We start from the raw sequence: 18,274 nt of genomic DNA on the forward strand, positions 1-18,274 counted from the left end.
AAGAGGAATATGTGTTCATCACGGTATTTGACACATAGTCAGCATTCATATAGGCAAATAAACTGAACTAGTGATACCTCTATTCCTGGGTGGTTTTGATCTATATGCCATTCATTGTCTGTTTGCTTTCCACTTTTCTCCTCTGCACCATTCTGCATCACTGGGGGATGGGAGAACTAACCTTGCATACTGTATTTTCAGGCTTTTGTCAGTAGGTCCGAGATAGGTTCAGTCACTAAGAAGCACTAACAGTGAAAAGAAGGAAAAGCCAAGGTGTTTCTCTCCCTTTCTCTTCTTGGGAGGAAGAGGATGCATCTCTAGCAGGGGCTACTTCTCTTCTCTATTTCCAGCTCCCATCAGACAACCCTTCCTCCCCATGAATCCTGCCTTTCTGGCCTGCAGTTCTATGAAGTGGCCTGTGTTTCTGGGAAGCAGGGAGGACACATCCTTCCTTAATCCTTCCATCCCTAGGGGTGAAGCAGCTGGCTGTGGTTGCTAATCTCTGGTTTTCCTTGCCTTTCCCTATTTGCTCTTTGAATGTTTCTAATCCCTGCTATTTCCCCTTATTGGTTTCATTTTTCAGGCTGGACTATTTCAGAAGCTATGTACAAAATCAGGCTTTGTCTTAAATTCTGGTCCCTTAAGGAGACATGTTTGTTTTCCTCTCTTTTTTGGAGAGGATTCCTGGAAGATATTTTTCTCTATGGCTTCTTTTCCTGGTATTTTGTACTACTTCAGATAAGACTGTATTCAGAATATTATCAGCAGTCAAAAAGCTAACTCTGGTGCTCGATTTGGCAATACATATGCTAAAATCGGAACAAAACAGAGAAGATTAGCATGGTCCTTGTGCAAGGATGACACCCAAATTTGGGAAGCATTCTATATTTTTTTGTGTGAACTAAATAAACTTTTCTATATTGTTGTACTGTTTTTTTTTTTTAAAGAGAGAGAGAGAGAGAATTTTTAATATTTATTTTTTAGTTTTCGGCGGACATAACATCTTTGTTTGTATGTGGTGCTGAGGATCAAACCCAGGCCGCACGCATGCCAGGAGAGCGCGCTACCGCTTGAGCCACATCCCCAGCCCCTATTGTTGTACTGTTGAAAAAAAAAAAAAGCTAAACTGCTCAAAATTGTGAAGATGTCAGCTGTTCATAAATTGATCTATAGATTTGCTATAATTCCTCTCAACATTCTAATGTTTTTTTAAAAAATATTTTTTAGTTATAGATGAACACAATACCTTTATTTTATTTACTTATTTTTATGTGTTGCTGAGGATTGAACCCAGTGCCTTATACTTGAGAGGCAAGCGCTCTGCCACTGAGCCACAATTCCAGCCTTAATGTTTTTTTTTTTTTTTAATGGAAATTGACAACTGATTTCACAATCTTATGGAAATGTAAAGAGTCAAGAGTAGCAAATACCCACGTAAAGAAAAACAAAGTGATAAGAGCTTTTCCACCAGATAGCAAGACATATTAAATAATATGATACAGAGAAAGTGTGGTACTGCTTCAAGGAACAAGTAGAACAATGAAATGGAGTGCATCCATGGTCTAGAAGTGTCCAGAAACATACCCATAAATGAACTCTAGATATTTTTTTTCAAAACAACATTGAAAAACAGGTAAAAAAGGAAAGTGACTTTAATATAATATTTTCAGGACAATTTGGTGATGATATGGTAAAAAAAAAATGTGACCATACTCCTGTCTCATATCATGTTTATTCTGAACCCTGCTTCCTTAAGGAAATATTAATTTTCCTTCTTTATCTTGTTTCAGAGAATTCTTCAGAAATACTCCTCCTGATAACTTCTTTTCTTCTGGAACAAATAGATATAGATGTAAGAGGTAAAATCATAAAAAGTTTATAAGATAATGAAGAGAGAGAAAAAAAAGGAAAGCTGAGTCTGAATGTGGAAACTGACTATAGGCCAGGGCTGCCTCCCCCACTCCATTCCAATTGGCAATAATGAAAAGACCTTTCCGACATCAAGGTTTTCTTGATGACTAATAAAATCATCAGCCCAAGCACACTCTGAAAAGCCACAAAATGATGTTAATGTGCTTACCAAGGAGCAAGAAAAAAGGAAAGCACTGGAAAATCAGAATGCAGATGCTTCTGGAAGGTGGTGATTTAAAGGACTATTGGCAATCAGTACATTTTAAAGAGCAGTTGGAACCCTTATATAAATTCAACAGTGGAGAAAGAATCTCTCACTTATCTACATCAAGGAAGGGCCTCATTTGACATCTCCTTTTTCTGTACCCACTGCTTTACAGACGTTTTTGAACAATATTTTGGGGCCCTGAACATTCTTTTTCTTGTTTTGAAAGAATTTCAGATTTCAGACAAATATAAAAAATAGCATACATATCCCTATATGTTGTTCATCCCAATTGTCCAAATACTAACATGTTGTCTTACTTGCCTTAGCATTCCCTTCTTCTTTTTCTACTTCTTTATTTTTTTCCTAAAAATTTGAGAGTAAGTTGTACATATGAGATCCTTTTACTTTTAGAGACCTCAGTGTGCTTTTCCTAAAATCAAGGACATTCTCTTACATAATCACAGTACTAATTCTCAAAGCAGGAAATTAACATTAGACAATTAGACAATAAGATGATGTAATTCATAGATCATATTCCAATTTTACCAATTTTCCTACAAATATCCTTTTTAAGACGACTACTCTTTGAAATATTCTTTGGCTCTAGTTTTGGTGAGATAATTCCCAGCTTTTTCAGGAAGATGTAGCCAACCACTCAGCACATGCAAAAAGAATTTGAGCCTCATTATTTTTTAGTTGTACACGCAGGCAATATCTTTCCCTGAATGAAGAGAACCCAAATGAAACTTTGCTTTGTTCCCCAAAGCCTGTGTTATTAGAGAAGATTGTTTCTCTTCTCTGTAGGGTTCTTGCCTCATGTTTTTTCCTGATTCCTCATTAGGCTGAGGCAGTTCATGTAAAAAATACTCTGTAAGATGTTTTCATCTCCTCACATATAATAACAAGATACTTTCCTATTTCAACTTAAAAGCAAGAGAGTATGCACAGGGTGTTCTAGTTCCTGAAAGCAGGTTATTCCATAAGCCACCCCTAATTCTATGCTGCTGTTATAAAGGAGTTATCAAAGGGCAAAGGGTAACAACCTAAATAAATGTCCATCAGAAAGAGAACTGGTTTGTCAGACATGGTGGCACACACCTGTGATCCCAGCGACTCCAGAGGCTGAGGCAGGAGCATTGCAAGTTCAAGGCCAGTCTCAACCTTGTCTTAAAAACAAAAACCAAAAGGGCTGGGGATGTAGCTCAGGGGCAAAATGCTCTTGGGTTCAATTCCAGTGAGAGAGAGAGAGAGAGAGAGAGAGAGAGAGAGAGAGAAAGAGAGAGAGATGCTTGAAATCCAGCCTATCCATACTATGTAACAGTGCAGTCATTCAAAAGAAAATGCAGCTGTATAAGTTCCAAACCAAACTAAATCTAAACCATAGAAAGTGACTCTGAAGAGGGGAATTGGGGAACTTGAGAATTGAGACTGAGGTGGGAGTACACCATTTTGTATCCTCTGATTTTTAAAATTGTGAGTATATATTATGTTTGGAGGGGTGGGAGAAATCACAAATGGTAGATAGATTCAAAGACTCCACATTTGAAGGAACAGCAGGTCCCATAATCCCTAGCTGTGCCTTCTATTTTTAAAACCATCACTTCCTTTTTCATTTTCCCTGAACGACCATCTAGTACTGTCTCGTTAGCAGGAATCTTTCCCTCACTAGGTAGTGAAGTCACAAAACAGACCGAGTCATGCACACACTCTCAGCAGAACTGCCCGCACTTGCACACAGCCTCAACTACACGTTTTTAGATTTGGAGGTGTGTGTGTGTGTGTGTGTGTGTGTGTGTGTGTGTGTTTGTAATTGAACCCAGAAACTTTCAANCCGTCACCCCTTTCCTTCCACCGCCTTACTCCCCACCCCCGCTCCAGACCTCGGAGCCTGGACTGGCGTAAATTTCCGCCTACTTGCGCCACCGCCCTGGGGGCTGCCTGATGACGTCAGGGCTGAGCGAGGGGGGTGCCGCCTTCTGGCTGCCCGCCCCTCCCAGGACTTGCGGCCCCCGCCAGCCCTTTAAAAGAGCTTGGCCTGCGCCAAACGCGCCACACCGCGGGGACCAGGACGCACAGCTGGTTTCCCGAGGCATCTCCATCTCGCCTTCCTTCGGCACCTCGCCTCCCTGGTCCAGCCGCATCCTTTTTCCGCGAAGGTTTTGGGCGAGTGGGGCCATGCAGCCGGCGGTGCTTCTCAGCATCCTGGGAGCCGCGGTGCTGGCCGGTGAGTGGGCGCGGTGGGCCCTTCAGCACCGCGGACAGCGCCAGCCCCGTTGTCCCCGCAGCTCCGGGCGTCCTGGCTGGCGAATAATGGGAATCAGGGAGGGTTAAGTGTAAGATTTCTCCCTTTACTTGAGGTTATTCATTTCTTCCCGTCCCTGGTTGTTTCCCTTAGATTATCCACCCCCGCCAGTGCTCCCCTCTGACTTGGAAAAGCCAGAGGATTCCCTAGCCCAGCCAGGAGAGTCTCGGTTTTGTCATGTGTGGTTTTCCAGGTAGCTAGAAAGGGAGAAAGCGTGCCGCACCTCCAAGGAAACCCCACATTTTTTGCTCACTTTAAAGATGTCACACTCTCTCTGCTGGTCTAGAAAGTCGTTGTTGAGGTCTGGATTCTGTATTTGTTTTGACTTTTTATAGCCAGGTGACTACAGAGAGGTGGAAATTATGTAGTATGATATTAGTTGGCACCTGAATAATTTATTTTATTATTATGACTATTACTTCGTAAACAATTAGGTAAAACTGAGTTCCATATGCATAAAAGATAAACCTTTTTCTTAACATGTTTATATGTATGTTCACATATATGTGTGTACACATTTAATATATTTCTGCAGTATGTTTTTTTCATATCTGGAGAGAGGAGATTTCACATTCAGTTAATCCATTTTTAAGTTATGAATGGAAGCTGCACTAGACCTTTGTACTCCAGGAAAATAACTAGAGTATTTAATAATCACAAAAGTATCTCTGGAGTAGTGGAAAATATTTTGTTTTAGTCAGGTTGGGAAGATGAAAATTTTAAGTAGTAGATATTTGATAGTTTTTCTTTATGTGTGGAAGATTGTGGGTTCCTCTTTCAAACTACTCTGAACCTCAGAGAAATGATCTTGGAAGATTCAAAGTTGTGTGTGTGTGTGTGTGTGTGTGTGTGTTTTGAAGTAAAGTCCGAATGGATAATCAGTCTATTGAGAAGTAAGTATACCACCACCAAATTAAAATAGAGGTTTTCTTTAGCTGTTTTGATGACCTATCGGAAATTATTTTCTTCTGAGGTTGATATTCCTGTCTAGAATTGAGATATTGAATATTCATAGCTATACCCATATCCATGAGTATGAAACTCTTATCGACAGCAATTTCTGTGTCAAAAAAAATGTTGAGACAAAATTAAAGCCAATGGTAATTTATTTTATTGGAAACTACATGCATTCAGGATTTTCTAAAATCTTTGTCATTCTTGCAAATTGCTAATAAATGTTCTCAATTTAATTAAAGGAAACCAAATGAATAATTTAGAATTCTTTATGGTCAAAATATTTTTAAAAAGTAATTGCATAAGAGGACAAAGAAATGCTATCTATTGTGTTATAGACTAAAAAAAAGTGACATTTGTGGGACTTAAATAAGTGGGATCAACTATGAAGATAAAATACTTACAGATCTTTCATATAAGAGAATATTGTAATCAAGGTTCATATGTTAATAGCAGCTAAAATGGAGTCATAATATTATTTTTAAATGTCTGTTAAGCTCTAATTCACACATCACAAAATCCACTCTTTTAAAGTGTATAATTCAATGGCTCATAGTATATTTACAGACCATGTGATCATTACCAATATCAAATTTGAGAACATTTTCATCACCCCGAAAAAATAACCCAAATCCCATTAGCAATCATCTCCCCAATCCCCCTCCCACACTCCTGGCAATGAGACATCATATCCTTCAATTGGAGTATGTTATTTGGAAAAATCACAGGGCTGAGGGGAAACCTCAGAAAGCCATCTAGTTCATTTTCTACCCTTAAGAGCATCTAGAGGAAGTTCCACAACTGTCTATGGTAACTTTTGTGCGTTTAAAAAATTAATGTAAGTGAAGTAGCCACATGATCACCATCTAGGTAAGATGGTTTCTGGCATCTAGAGTTTGATTGACTTTCATTTTAGGAGGAACTTTGAGGTCTTTGTAGCTTATTAGCAGAAGAGCTTGCCTAATCTGTTTTGCAGTTATATTTTCAATCTGGAATCAAGCCTTAATAGTCTTATGCAACATTAACATTTTAGAAGTTATTCTCAGACTTATTATATTATTTGGTATAATTTTTAACCATTTGATTACTTTTAACATGAGCATTAGATTGTTTTATCTTTTGAGCTCTTAGGATCTTACTTTCTACAAAACTAAGTTTAACTACATCATTTTGGCTATCATTTCATTGTCACAGATTCTGTTGGAAGAAATACATTGACACTTATACGTCTCTCCAAATGTATAATGTACTTACACAAATGGAGTCTAGCTCCTTTCCATCAAAAAGAGTCTGAAGACATTAATACCCTTTGTGCATATATGATTACATGACCGGTGCAATTCTACATCATGTACAACCAGAAGAATGAGAAATTATACCCCATTATGTATGAGGTGTCAAAAAACATTCTGCTGTCATATATATCTAATTAGAACTTAAATATATTTAAAAAAATAAAATAAAGAGTATGAAGAGCTTCAATTAGGGAAACAGGGCTGTTCTGTAATGTCATATGCAAACCCCAATTGTCTAGAATATTGAAGAAACATATCCCCCTCCATCTGATAACTGTTAATACTTTGGTAATGTCAGCAGTTAATAAAAGCATCTATTTTACATTTATGAAAGAAGGCAGAAGTATTAGCCTGAAGCTGTGTTACCAGAGAAGGTTTACTAAAGCTGAATTTTTAAAAAGGCAACTTCTAGTGTATTAGGAGAGTAATTCTTTCAGTTAGTTCTTTCCAGAGGATTTTATAGCTTTCAATGAAAAGAGAAAGTGCCAGAGTAAGTAAGTATACCAAATAACAACCATTTGGTCTATAAAAGAATAGCCCAGAATATTGGATCCTGGGTACTAAAGGTTGGTCATTGAGATCTGGTGTGACCTGTATTGTAGGAATAAATCAGGGTCTTCATAGCTTGTTAGGCACTTCTCAAACATTTTTAAATAATTCTAATAATCTGGGCAATTTGGGGCCTCTTGAAACACTTTGGGTAGATCCCAGGCCCTGCTTTGTAAAGAGAAACTCAGTAAAGTAAGCAAATGAAATAGGTGTTTTATTTCTAGGCTGAACCCAATGATATGTAATTGATTGGATGAGGATGGGTTGATGTTTAAAGAGGCTTGGGGAACAAAGCATTTTGGAAGGAAAGGTCTAGTTACTGGTCACAAATAAACTACATATGAGTAGCTCCCATGTTTGGTGTCTGAGGGTTTTGCTCCAGCTAGTTCTTCTTTAGTTTCAGAGACCTAGAATAAATTTCTGTACTGTGTCTTTCATCATAATACCAGGAGTGCCAGAAGAACTGTAGAGATGGACCTACATGTAAAAAAAGCATTGAGCTTCTCCAATGGAAAGGGCACAGGCAAGTTAAAGATAAAAGTGAAAGATAAAAGAATCAAAGCAGCATTGAGAGAGAAAAAATGGCACTGGAAAATTTAAATTACCTGAAGCACTTCCTACGAGTTTTTAAAGCAGTCAAACTCTTGTGAAATTTGATATACATAAAATTAAAATTTTCTCCTTTTAAAATATTCGCATAAACCTATTGTTAAACATCAATTTGCATATGATATTATGAGCTCCATCCTGTACTGGGAGAACTTGATACTTCCCACATTCTTGACATGCTTATAGATAATAGAAAGAAAAGGAAACACAACATTGATAGGGATGCATAAGCAAACTTGTTCAGAAAAAGACCTTGGGTTAAAAAAAAAAAAAAGCACATGTGGGAATTATTACCCAATGATAATGTTTTTGTAAAGTTAGTCTGAGGGAGGATATTTTATTGGGAACAAGCATAGGAAGAGAGAACAACAGATTGGTACTCATAGGGTATTGAGGAGGGTATATCTTAGACTATATTTTTAGTTTTAAATTTTTTAACTGAAATATATAGAAAACTGCAGGAATCATGAGTATACATCTTAATAAACTTTTTGCAAAGTTAGGACAACTGTGTCACCAGCATCCAGATCAAGAAATGAAACATTACCAAAACCCAAGAAGCTCCTCTTATTTTTGTTCTGGATTTGATCTATTCTAGATTTCTTATAGCATTCATTTTCAAAAGTTTGAAGCATTGCTCAGGAAAAATAACTATGTGTGTATGTGTATGTGTACATGTGCAGTTGGGGCAATTGTGGCCACTGTAGCAGTTGTCCCCAGCCATCTGCACTCTGCTCAGTTCTGACTCTGTCCTTCTCTCCAAGTAATGTGGGGTGACTTGGGGAGTATGGGTGTATGGCTTCCAAAAATCAACTCAAACCAATTTTTTCCCACTCTTTTTCCTCCTTCAAAGCTGTCAGCTCTGTGCCAGTGGATAGCAGGAACCACAGTGAAGAGATGGTAAGTCAAATGTCAGTTGATTCTAGCTTCTCCTGCTCTTTAGCATACCAAACCCAACACAGTGTTACAAAGCCAGGTTTTCATCCATGAGAGAATGGTGACAAGGGATGCCCCTCCCGCACTGAGCTCCTACATCCTCTAGGGAAGGTTTAGCAACTCTGAGATAACTGTGTCATCATAACATTTTCCTTCTGACCTGTTCAGGAAAGGAGTTTATTTCCCTTCTCGGGGTAATCACAATTCAGTGACTTCTTCCATCATTCTGGTGTAGGGGCTTAAGGGCTTCATCTAGGTACTGTGAATCTGTTTCCCTGCATTAAGAATCCTGCATCAGTAGTCAAGTCTACCTGACAGCGGTTCTGGGTTGAGTCATCATCCCAATGACACCAGTTTTTCCAACCTGCTTTTGTGTCCTCCCCCACTACTCTAGGTGACTCGATGTATCATTGAGGTCCTCTCCAATGCTCTATCAAAGTCCAACATTCCATCCATCACCCCTGAGTGCCGGCAAATTCTGAAGAAGAGTAAGTATACCATGCTGCAGGCAGACCAGCATCTCTGCAGTGATTCTTACTGCTGCTCCCTCCACCTCACCTACAGATGAGCCCAGGGCATAAGGCAGGAGGAGAAATAGTGTTGATTGACCAGATTAGTACCTGGGGATACGGAGATATGACTTCTATTCTCTGCTCTACCACTTGGTAACTGGGTGACCATAAGGGAAGACCCTTTGTCTCCCTATGTTTATTTCTTCAAAGTAAAATGAGGGAGATGAGCTCAAAGATGATCTTTGAGATGTTTATCAGTTCTTAAATTCCTTGGTTTCATATTTTAAAAACACATTTTCATTTGGGTGGAAGGAGCTGTGGGAAGTACTTCTTTTGTGATTAGATGAGGAGGGGTTTGGGGAGATGCTAGATGATAAAAGTGCAGAGCTAGATTTAAAAATCACTTTGCCCTCTACTTTTCCAACGGTGAGAAGTTAGAAACTTAGAAAGGCAATCCAAAGACTTCTGGCCTGTTTACATAACAAATTAGTTAAGACATTTTAATGCAGAGCTTATTAGAGTGGAAGGTACTGCCAAATGGTACAGTAGTTTCAGTTCTGAAGACTGGAAGGGTTTATAGGGCAGAAGCAAAGCATCCTAATGAGTCAGACTAATGGCCTTCTGAGTCAAGACTGGGATGCTTTCTTTGCACTAAAGAGCTTCTGTGGGAAACAAGATTTGAATAGTGATAGAAGCAGCATTCATTGGGAACTGACATTATGAGATCAATTTTACAAAACTATGCAGTCCTTTTTATGCTTGAAGTCAGACTGAATCAATAAGTGGCCTCTACTTTTAGGTTTTTAGTTGAGCTAGGAACAGTAGTCTGCTGCCTTTAAAATCTTTAAAATATTGCAAGACAACATGCTCTTGCAATTGCTGCATATGAGTTCTCATGCATAGAATGGTAAAAACAAGTATTAGCAATTGGCCCAAAGAGTAACCTGGGTAGCTCAATCTGCCTTTGGGGTTTTCAGGATAACCATGGGAGCCTTGGTCATCAGGGATTCCACAAATAATGGAAGCTTTCCTATCACTCCCAGCCCACATGGCTTTCTTTGAATTTCATGTCAACTTTCCATTCCAGCCATTACAGGAAGTGAGAGCAGAGTGGATCTTCAGCAGGGAATAAAGACTGCTCCTTGGTGCAACCCTATCTTGCTATCTCCCTTTCCCATTGTTTAGTGGATACATGCAGAAGTGAAGGGTCTGTTGTGTAAGGTCAGGATGTAATTATGATTGCTTAGGAAAAGTTATTAGATGTCAGGCTCTGCTTGCCTACCAAAGTCATATGCTTATCCCTCAGGTTGTAAACATAGCAATTCCAGCTTCTGCCTGTCACTAATTGTGCCCTGAGGTCTTTTGGAATCTATTGAGAGAGCACCAGGGAAAATGGTAAAAACCAAATGACCCATGTCTATAAGAACCTTGAAGATGTGGAGAGTGGCAGAATACTGAGACAGAAAAAGTTTAAGAGTTCTCCAAGGCTACAGCCTCAAAAACCAGTCAGGGCCAGACAAACAGATAATATAAAGAAATAAGGCAGGACAGGAAGTGAGTCACAAATTTGAGATCACATGTCCCTTCCGAGTGGAACATATGTTTCTCAACACTTATCCTTTTGTGGAGAACAACAGACCCTGCTTAAATCTTGCAACTTTTCAAAAGAAGTTACAACTTTTATTTTAATTAATTAATTAATTAATTATTTTTTTGCTGTGCTGGGGGTAGAAGCTGGGGCCTGCTGCGTACTAGGCAAGTAAGTGCTCCAGCACTAAGCACCCCCAGCTAAAGTGTGCTCTTTGAGCCACATGCATTTATTTATTACCTATGAATTCAAATTTACTAAAAACGCTGTTTAGGCCAAATAGAACTCATTTCTGGGCCACCAGTTTGCAACATCTGTCCTATTCTAGTCTTAACTCTCTTGGCAATATATTCTAAGCTAACCAGAAGACCGGTAGAACTTTGGCCAATTTGATGCAAGATTCCTGTATGCCATCTCTGTTCTACCCCAAGCCCATCTCCTCCCACTCTCTTCTCCACATCTCTGAGTCAGCTATGCTCATTGAGCAAATGAGCATTTGGGGAGAAGGAAAGAATCATTGTTTTATGGAGACTTTAGGGAAATCATAAACTAATTTCTTAGCAGGTAAAAGGTCTTTCTGACTAGGGTCGATCTCATCATCCTTGCAGCATGGCAAAAGTACAAGGTGCATTTTCCCCTTTTAACTTTAAAGTAAGGGCGAGCTTTACACCTTGGTTTTACAGATTGACAATGACTGTGTGTTGATTACCACAGCCCTTTTCCAATCTCACCTGCGGGGGCTTAGAGCTAAATTTAGGAGGAAGTGGCTAAGCTTCAGACACAAGCTGCCACAGGCAGTACACTTTTAACTGAGAAGAAATAAAAATACTTCTGTTCCTGTCACTTAAGACCTGTGTGCACCAGCAGGCCACATGTCCCCTTCCCCTGGAGGCTGAGATCTGTCTGATCCCAGATCAGCTCTCCTTCAGGTGACTCCAAAATGACATCAGCATCTGCCTGTCTCAGCTCAGGATGCTATAACAAATACCATAGGCTAGATAGCTTGAACAACAAATGGTTGTTTCTGGTGTCCAAGATCAAGATGTCTAGTGAGGGCCCACTTCCTGGTTTATAGACAGCTACCTTCTCATTGTGTCCCTGTGTGGGGAAAAGAGATAAATGATCTCTCATGTCTCCCTAATTGGGGGACCAATGCCATCATGAGGGCTCCAACCTCATGATGTAAAGTACCTTCCCAAGGCCCCACTTCTTATTACCAGCACATTGGGAATTAGGACTTCAAAAAGAACTGAAAGATGAGGACACAAATATTCAGTACCACCCCAAACCTCCCTGTTTATCTGTGCCCACCTGCTAGCCTTGCCTCAATGTCATACACACCATCATGGACTATTAAAGTTCAAAGAGACCAGTGATGGAAAGGCCAGCCCTCAGGTATCTGGATACGGAAGGTTAGAAACATTCCGATTGACTCATAAACTTGAGAATGTTATTATCATGACAGGCTTGGCTTTAAATAGAGAGGTACAGACTGTCTGCTATTTCTTGAACTTTTTTTTTAATAGAACAGATCAATTTTTTTTTCCTTTTGTAAATATCAGCTCAAAATGACTCATCAGTGTCTTTCAGTAGAAAATTAATATGAGCCACAAATATAACTTCTAATTTTCAGGTAGCCATAGTTTTAAGAAGTAAAAATGAAATTAGCTTCAATAGTACATTTTATTTTATCCAAATAGGTTTTATCTAATGTATAATTTTATATATCAAATATATTTGTAATATATTCTCTAATACATTCAAAATATTATCATTTTCAACATATAATCAGTACGAATTTTTAAAAATATTTCACATTCTTTTTTTTTTTTTTTCATATGAAGTCATGGAAATCTGATGTGCACTTTACACATACAGCATGTCTTGGTTTGGACAAGTGCTCCATAGTTCAAGGTCTCCACAGCCACAGGAGCAAGTGACTCCCACAATGGAGAGTGGAGATGTTGATGCCAGAGGCCTTGGCTTCAGGCTTTCTATCTGAACTTAGTGAGATAAGTTGAAGTTCAAGTCCTCCCTGCTAACCACTAAGACAATGTTAACTGTGTATATCCTTTCATGGGAGGTACAGACCATCTTGGTTAAGGAAGATCAATAAAAGAACTGTTGATATTTGGAAAAAATGGAAGAGAATAGCAACATATCAGTTAACCATCTACTGTTGACTTGTGAAACAGAAAAACAACTCAATTTTCTGAAAATTATACTCAACATCTAAGAACATGTGAAGTAGATGTGACCTGAGTGAAGGAAGAAACGGTCCTTTCCATTGCAGTGCCATTTTCTCAGGGAAAAAAAAAATATACCCTTATTATCACCAACCACAGTCATGCATTGCTTAACAAAGGGATTCATTCCAAAAAATGCACTGTTAGGCTATTTTCTTGTGGTGAAAACATAGGATGTCCTTATGCAAAATAAGATAGCTATGACATCAGTAGATAAAGTGATCTTATGGGCCCATCATCGTATATTTGGTCCATTGTTGGCTGAAACATCATTATGCAGTCCATAGTTATACTAAGTTAAGTTGCCATTTACTTGCAGGTTGTCTACACAGTTGATTGGATGATCAGGTCGTCTGATAAACAATTAAGTTTTAAGTCCTCCTTTAATCTTGATATTACCTATTTGGGCTGCCTAACTTTATTTAGCTCAAGTATAGTTAGAACCATTCATGCAGTGCTAACTTTTTCAGCCAACTTTGAGGAAATACAGGAAGAATGGTTCTGAATTTTACCACTCTGAGGATCAGAGTCCTCCACATCTGCAAAAAAGAGGAGGTTGGACTGGAAGAATTCTAAGATTTCTTCTAGTTCTACACTCTAATATTTCATAAATCTATCTGGATTTTGATTTGATCATTGACAGTCCCAATAATAAAAGCTGATTAGATATTATGAAAACTTAAAAATATATAGAATTTATTATTAAATTCAAATGTAGTTAAGAAGCTTCCATAGCATTTTAAAAGGAACTGTAGTATGTTTTTTTATTCATTTAAAAATTATCTGAGGGCTGGGGTTTGTCTCGATGGCAAAAGGTATGACTTATGCAGTTGGTGGGGGGGGGGGAGAATGTCCACATGCTTCCACCCTTTTCAGTGCTTTATTCACTCAAATCACTCAATACAATTTCACTCTATAGGTTCTAAATAAAGAAAATGACAATCCTTAAAAAAAAGAGAATGACAATCCTTAATGCTAGGCACTGCAATAGACATAATCAATTCATAGCAAACAATTATAGATTGATTCTCAGCACTGCAAACACACTTAATCATGACAGGCTCATGACAGACATTCCCTCTGCAGGCTAAGCTCAAGTGTCAGATCAAAAGTCTCAAGCCTTAGGCTCTAAGTCCAGCAGATGCACACTCACTCAGACAGTGGTGATCAGGTCAGGAACCAAGGCAGGCTTATCCTGAGATGGAGTGATGGCTGGCTGAGGAGAGGGTCATAGGGAGAAGTCGCAGCTCTCATCAGGGTCAAGATGTGACTGTAGAGTTTGAGAGCGGTGAGGAAGATGCAGAGGATCAGGCAGATGATGAGAAGAGTTGGGATGTCAGTGCAGGTCCTCATAAGGCTCTCAGCGTGAGGGCATCAGTGTCGGCTGCCTGAGTGTCTGTTCATTTGCTCCATATTTATACTAAATTTGGGGGTTTCTGACCATCCTTTCAATCCCTATCAGCTGCCATCAGATTTCTCAGTGATGTCATTTTCCCTGGGGTTAAAGCATCTGGTCTGGTGGTCCCCACCCTGATTTTCTTGCCTTTCCCCCTTACTGGGGTGAGAATAACATGACAGACTCTGAGCTTTTCAGGGTGAGGAGAAGTGACTTGTTTGTGCTTAAGGACCATACTGGAGGGCTCCGAAGTTGTGCCTGGGGAAACTGCAGGTTTCAAACTGGAGTTTTAAAATGGAGTTGCTTAGGTTCAGGCCTAAGGCCATCCTTACAGGGTTGTGGCTCATTGGTAGAATGCTTGCCTGGCATGTGTGAGGTACTGGGTTCAATCCTCATCACCCCATAAAAATAAATAAAAATTAAAAAGGTATTATGTCCATCTACAACTAAAAAAATTTTTTAAAAGAATTATCTAAATAATTTTTAGGGACCTCAAGATTTGAGGTGATTACTGAGGCTGGTACTTGTTGAACTACAAGCATGACTGATATTATCTTTACTCTTACATTTTCATGGTAGGTGGAAAAGAGGTCCAAGATGAAGAGAAAAGTGAAAATGAAAACACAAAGTTTGAAGTAAGATTGTTAAGAGACCCAGTTGGCACCTTGGAAACCCACAAGCCCTCCAGTGAGGAGGAAGCAGGAGACCTGGGGGAAGAGGATCCTCAAGGTCCTACAAGGCCAAACCCAGAGAAGTGGGCAGAGGGAGGCAGGCATAGCAGAGAGGGAGCAGAGGATCCCCAAAGGAGCCCCCACCCTTCCAACAGTCAAGTACCCAAAGAAGCAAAGGCACACCATTCTGAGAAGAGCCAGGGAGAGGATGGAGAGGAGGAAGAGGGAGAGAACTATCAGAAAGGGGAGCGTGGGGAAGAGGCCAGGGAAGGGAAACCCCTTGAAGAGCCAGAAGAGACACAGAATACTTTTCTAAACAAAAGAAACCAGGCTGCAGCCAAGAACAAAGAGGAATCAGTGGCCAAATCAGATGCACTCCCTGTTGGGCAGTCTGAGGAGAAGACGCACAGCAAGGAGAAGAGCAGCCAGGAGAGTGAAGAGGAGGTGGGGAGCCAGGAGAAACACCCTCAGGAGTCTGAAAGTCAACCCCAGAGCAGGGAGGAATCTGAGGAGAGCGAGGAAGACACTACCTCTGAGGTAACCAAACGACGCACAAGGCCCAGACACCACCACGGGAGGAGCAGGCCCGATAGGTCCTCTCAGGAAGGGAATCCTCCCTCTGAGGAAAGAGGACACACCCTCGAAGAACCTGAGGAGGCAAAGGTTGGGGAGAAGAAGGACCACCATTTAACCCACTACAGGACTTCAGAGGAGGAACCCGAATATGGGGGAGAAGTGAGGAATTATCCAGGCGTCCAGTCTCCCGAGGACCTGGGTGGGGGGCACTATGGGGGCAGAGGAAGTGAGGAATACAGAGCTTCAAGGCCTCATAGTGCCGAGATCCAGGAGGAGGAGGAGGAGGACAAGAGAAACCCCCCCAGCTCAGAGCTTGACCCCATGGCACACGGATATCGTAAGGAAAGTGAGGAAGAGAGGGACCGCGAGAGGGGAACAGGACACCATCCCAGAGGCAAAGGAGGGGAACCCGGGGCCTATTTGACTCCTGACACCAGAGAAGAGAAAAGGTTCTTGGGAGAAGCCTATCACCATGTTCCAGAAAGCCAGAGGGATAAGGCCAAGAGGCACCGGCAAGGTGAGTGGCAGGAGCCGGACAGAACTTACCTCAACTATGATGAGGAAGGACTCCAAGGGAAGTGGCCGCAGCAGGAGGACCCCAGGGACCTTAGAGAGGACAGGGAGGAAGCAAGTCTACAAGACAAACAATACGCCTCCCATCACACCACTGAGAAGAGGAAGAGACTAGGGGTGCTGTTCAACCCGTACTACGACCCTCTCCAGTGGAAGAGCAGCCGTTTTGAGAGAAAAGACAACGCAGATGACAGTTTTCTGGAAGGGGAAGAGGAAAATGGGCTGACCTTGAGTGAGAAGAATTTCTTCCCAGAATATAGCTATGACTGGTGGGAGAAAAAGCCCTTTGCAGATGATGTGAATTGGGGATATGAGAAGAGAAGCTACGCTAGGGCCCCCAAACTGGACCTGAAAAGGCAGTATGACAGAGTGGCCGAGCTGGACCAGCTCCTTCACTACAGGAAGAAGTCCGCTGAGTTTCCCGACTTCTATGACTCTGAGGAACAACAGATGGGCCCACACCATGAGTCGGAAAATGACAAGGAGACGGCCGACCAGAGAGTTCTGACAGAGGAAGAGGTACACGGTGGAGATTTTTGTTTAAAGTTTATTTACTATGGTCAAGGTTAATATGTTCAACACTAATATGAATGGGGGAGAAACTGGGGAGAATTTGTCACCATGGGAACATAGCCCTAGAAACCAAGTGGAGGCCACTTCTGGGATTGAGTTCACATCCATCCCTACCCACCTCTCTCTAGCGGGGTGTTTCTTAACCCTGTCTGCACAATGGAATCACCTGGTGAGCTTTGAACTTTACCCTATTTGGGATCTACCCTCAGGGTTCTGTTTAATGGATCCTGGGTGCTACCTGGCCATCAGGTGATCCCAGTGTTTAGACAAGGTTAACAAACACTGTTCTGGTGTCTTTCCTTTAATCATTTGACTGCTCATTCCTATCTCCCAGCATCAGGAAAACAGATGATACAGAAATTAGTTACTTTGGTATGTCTTTTTGGTTCATGTCATACTTCAATCAGAAGTTTACATCTGGGAGAGGTAATATGATTGAAGATATACCTACCCAAACAACGCTTCCCACTCCCATTAATATGTTAGTTGGTGCTTCTCAAACTTGAATGTGCATCAGAATCATAAGGGATTTCTAACCCCCAGAGTTTCTGATTCAGTAGGTTTTGGGTGGGACCCCAAAATTTGTGTTTCTGACAAGTCCCTAGGAGATACTGGGAATGCTGATGCTACTGGTCAGGGGACTACACTGTGAGAACCACTGATGTAGGTTGACTTGTGTACCTTGTAGCATATCTAAAATTCATACCCCCTCAAACTATAGCAACATCAATTGATCTGGAACCTCATATTTCCACTTTTTATTTTCCAGGAAAAAGAACTTGAAAATTTGGCTGCAATGGATTTGGAACTACAGAAAATAGCGGAGAAGTTCAGTCAAAGGGGCTGATGGTTATTGGAGCAGTGGTTGGTTTTAAGGAGCAGCAGCCCTGGCATTATCTATTTTCCACCACCGCACTGAAAGACACAATTTATTTATCCAAAGGCAGAAAGTAGAATGTACTACTCATTAAATATTCGACACAATTGAAAATGTCATTAATTTTTTGCCAAAATGCTATTGAAAATATGAATAGCATGACTTGTAGCATATTCTTTCTTGCAAAGTAGATATGTTAACATGCTTGTGACAATGACTTTGTGCTACTGTCTTTGAAAATATGTTTGTCTCGATTTGAAATAATAAAAGATTCACCTGAGACCCAAAACTTCATGGTCCTCAGCTTCCTTTGGGCTAATTAGGAGGAGTGTGATTTTTAAATCATTCTGTAAATTCTGAAAGATGAAAGGATTTGTTGGTCTTTGGATGTGTAATAGAAAAAATGGAAAACCTTTTGAAGTAAAACAATGCACAAGATCTAAAGTGAATGAGATCAGGAAAAAATATCTGCTGCCCCAGCTGAGAGAGATTAGCTAG

At 40.4% G+C, this 18,274-nt stretch overlaps 1 protein-coding gene and 1 non-coding gene across 2 annotated transcripts; both read left to right on the forward strand.

Moving 5' to 3' along the window:
- Positions 1–785: 785 nt before the first annotated feature.
- On the forward strand, positions 786–892 carry LOC125619275. The gene has a single exon (XR_007350763.1). It is a non-coding gene; the product is annotated as a U6 spliceosomal RNA (small nuclear RNA).
- Positions 893–4,059: 3,167 nt separating this feature from the next.
- On the forward strand, positions 4,060–18,065 carry Chgb (chromogranin B). The gene is made up of 5 exons (XM_015507234.2): positions 4,060–4,343; positions 8,682–8,728; positions 9,159–9,252; positions 15,086–16,845; positions 17,669–18,065. Exons 1-5 carry the CDS (start codon positions 4,061–4,063, stop codon positions 17,744–17,746), a joined length of 2,262 nt encoding a protein of 753 aa, XP_015362720.2. The 5' UTR covers position 4,060; the 3' UTR covers positions 17,747–18,065.
- The last annotated feature ends 209 nt before the right edge of the window (positions 18,066–18,274 follow it).

Source organism: Marmota marmota, unplaced genomic scaffold (genome assembly GCF_001458135.2).
Source record: "Marmota marmota marmota unplaced genomic scaffold, marMar, whole genome shotgun sequence".
In the NCBI taxonomy this organism is placed as follows: Eukaryota; Metazoa; Chordata; class Mammalia; order Rodentia; family Sciuridae; genus Marmota; species Marmota marmota.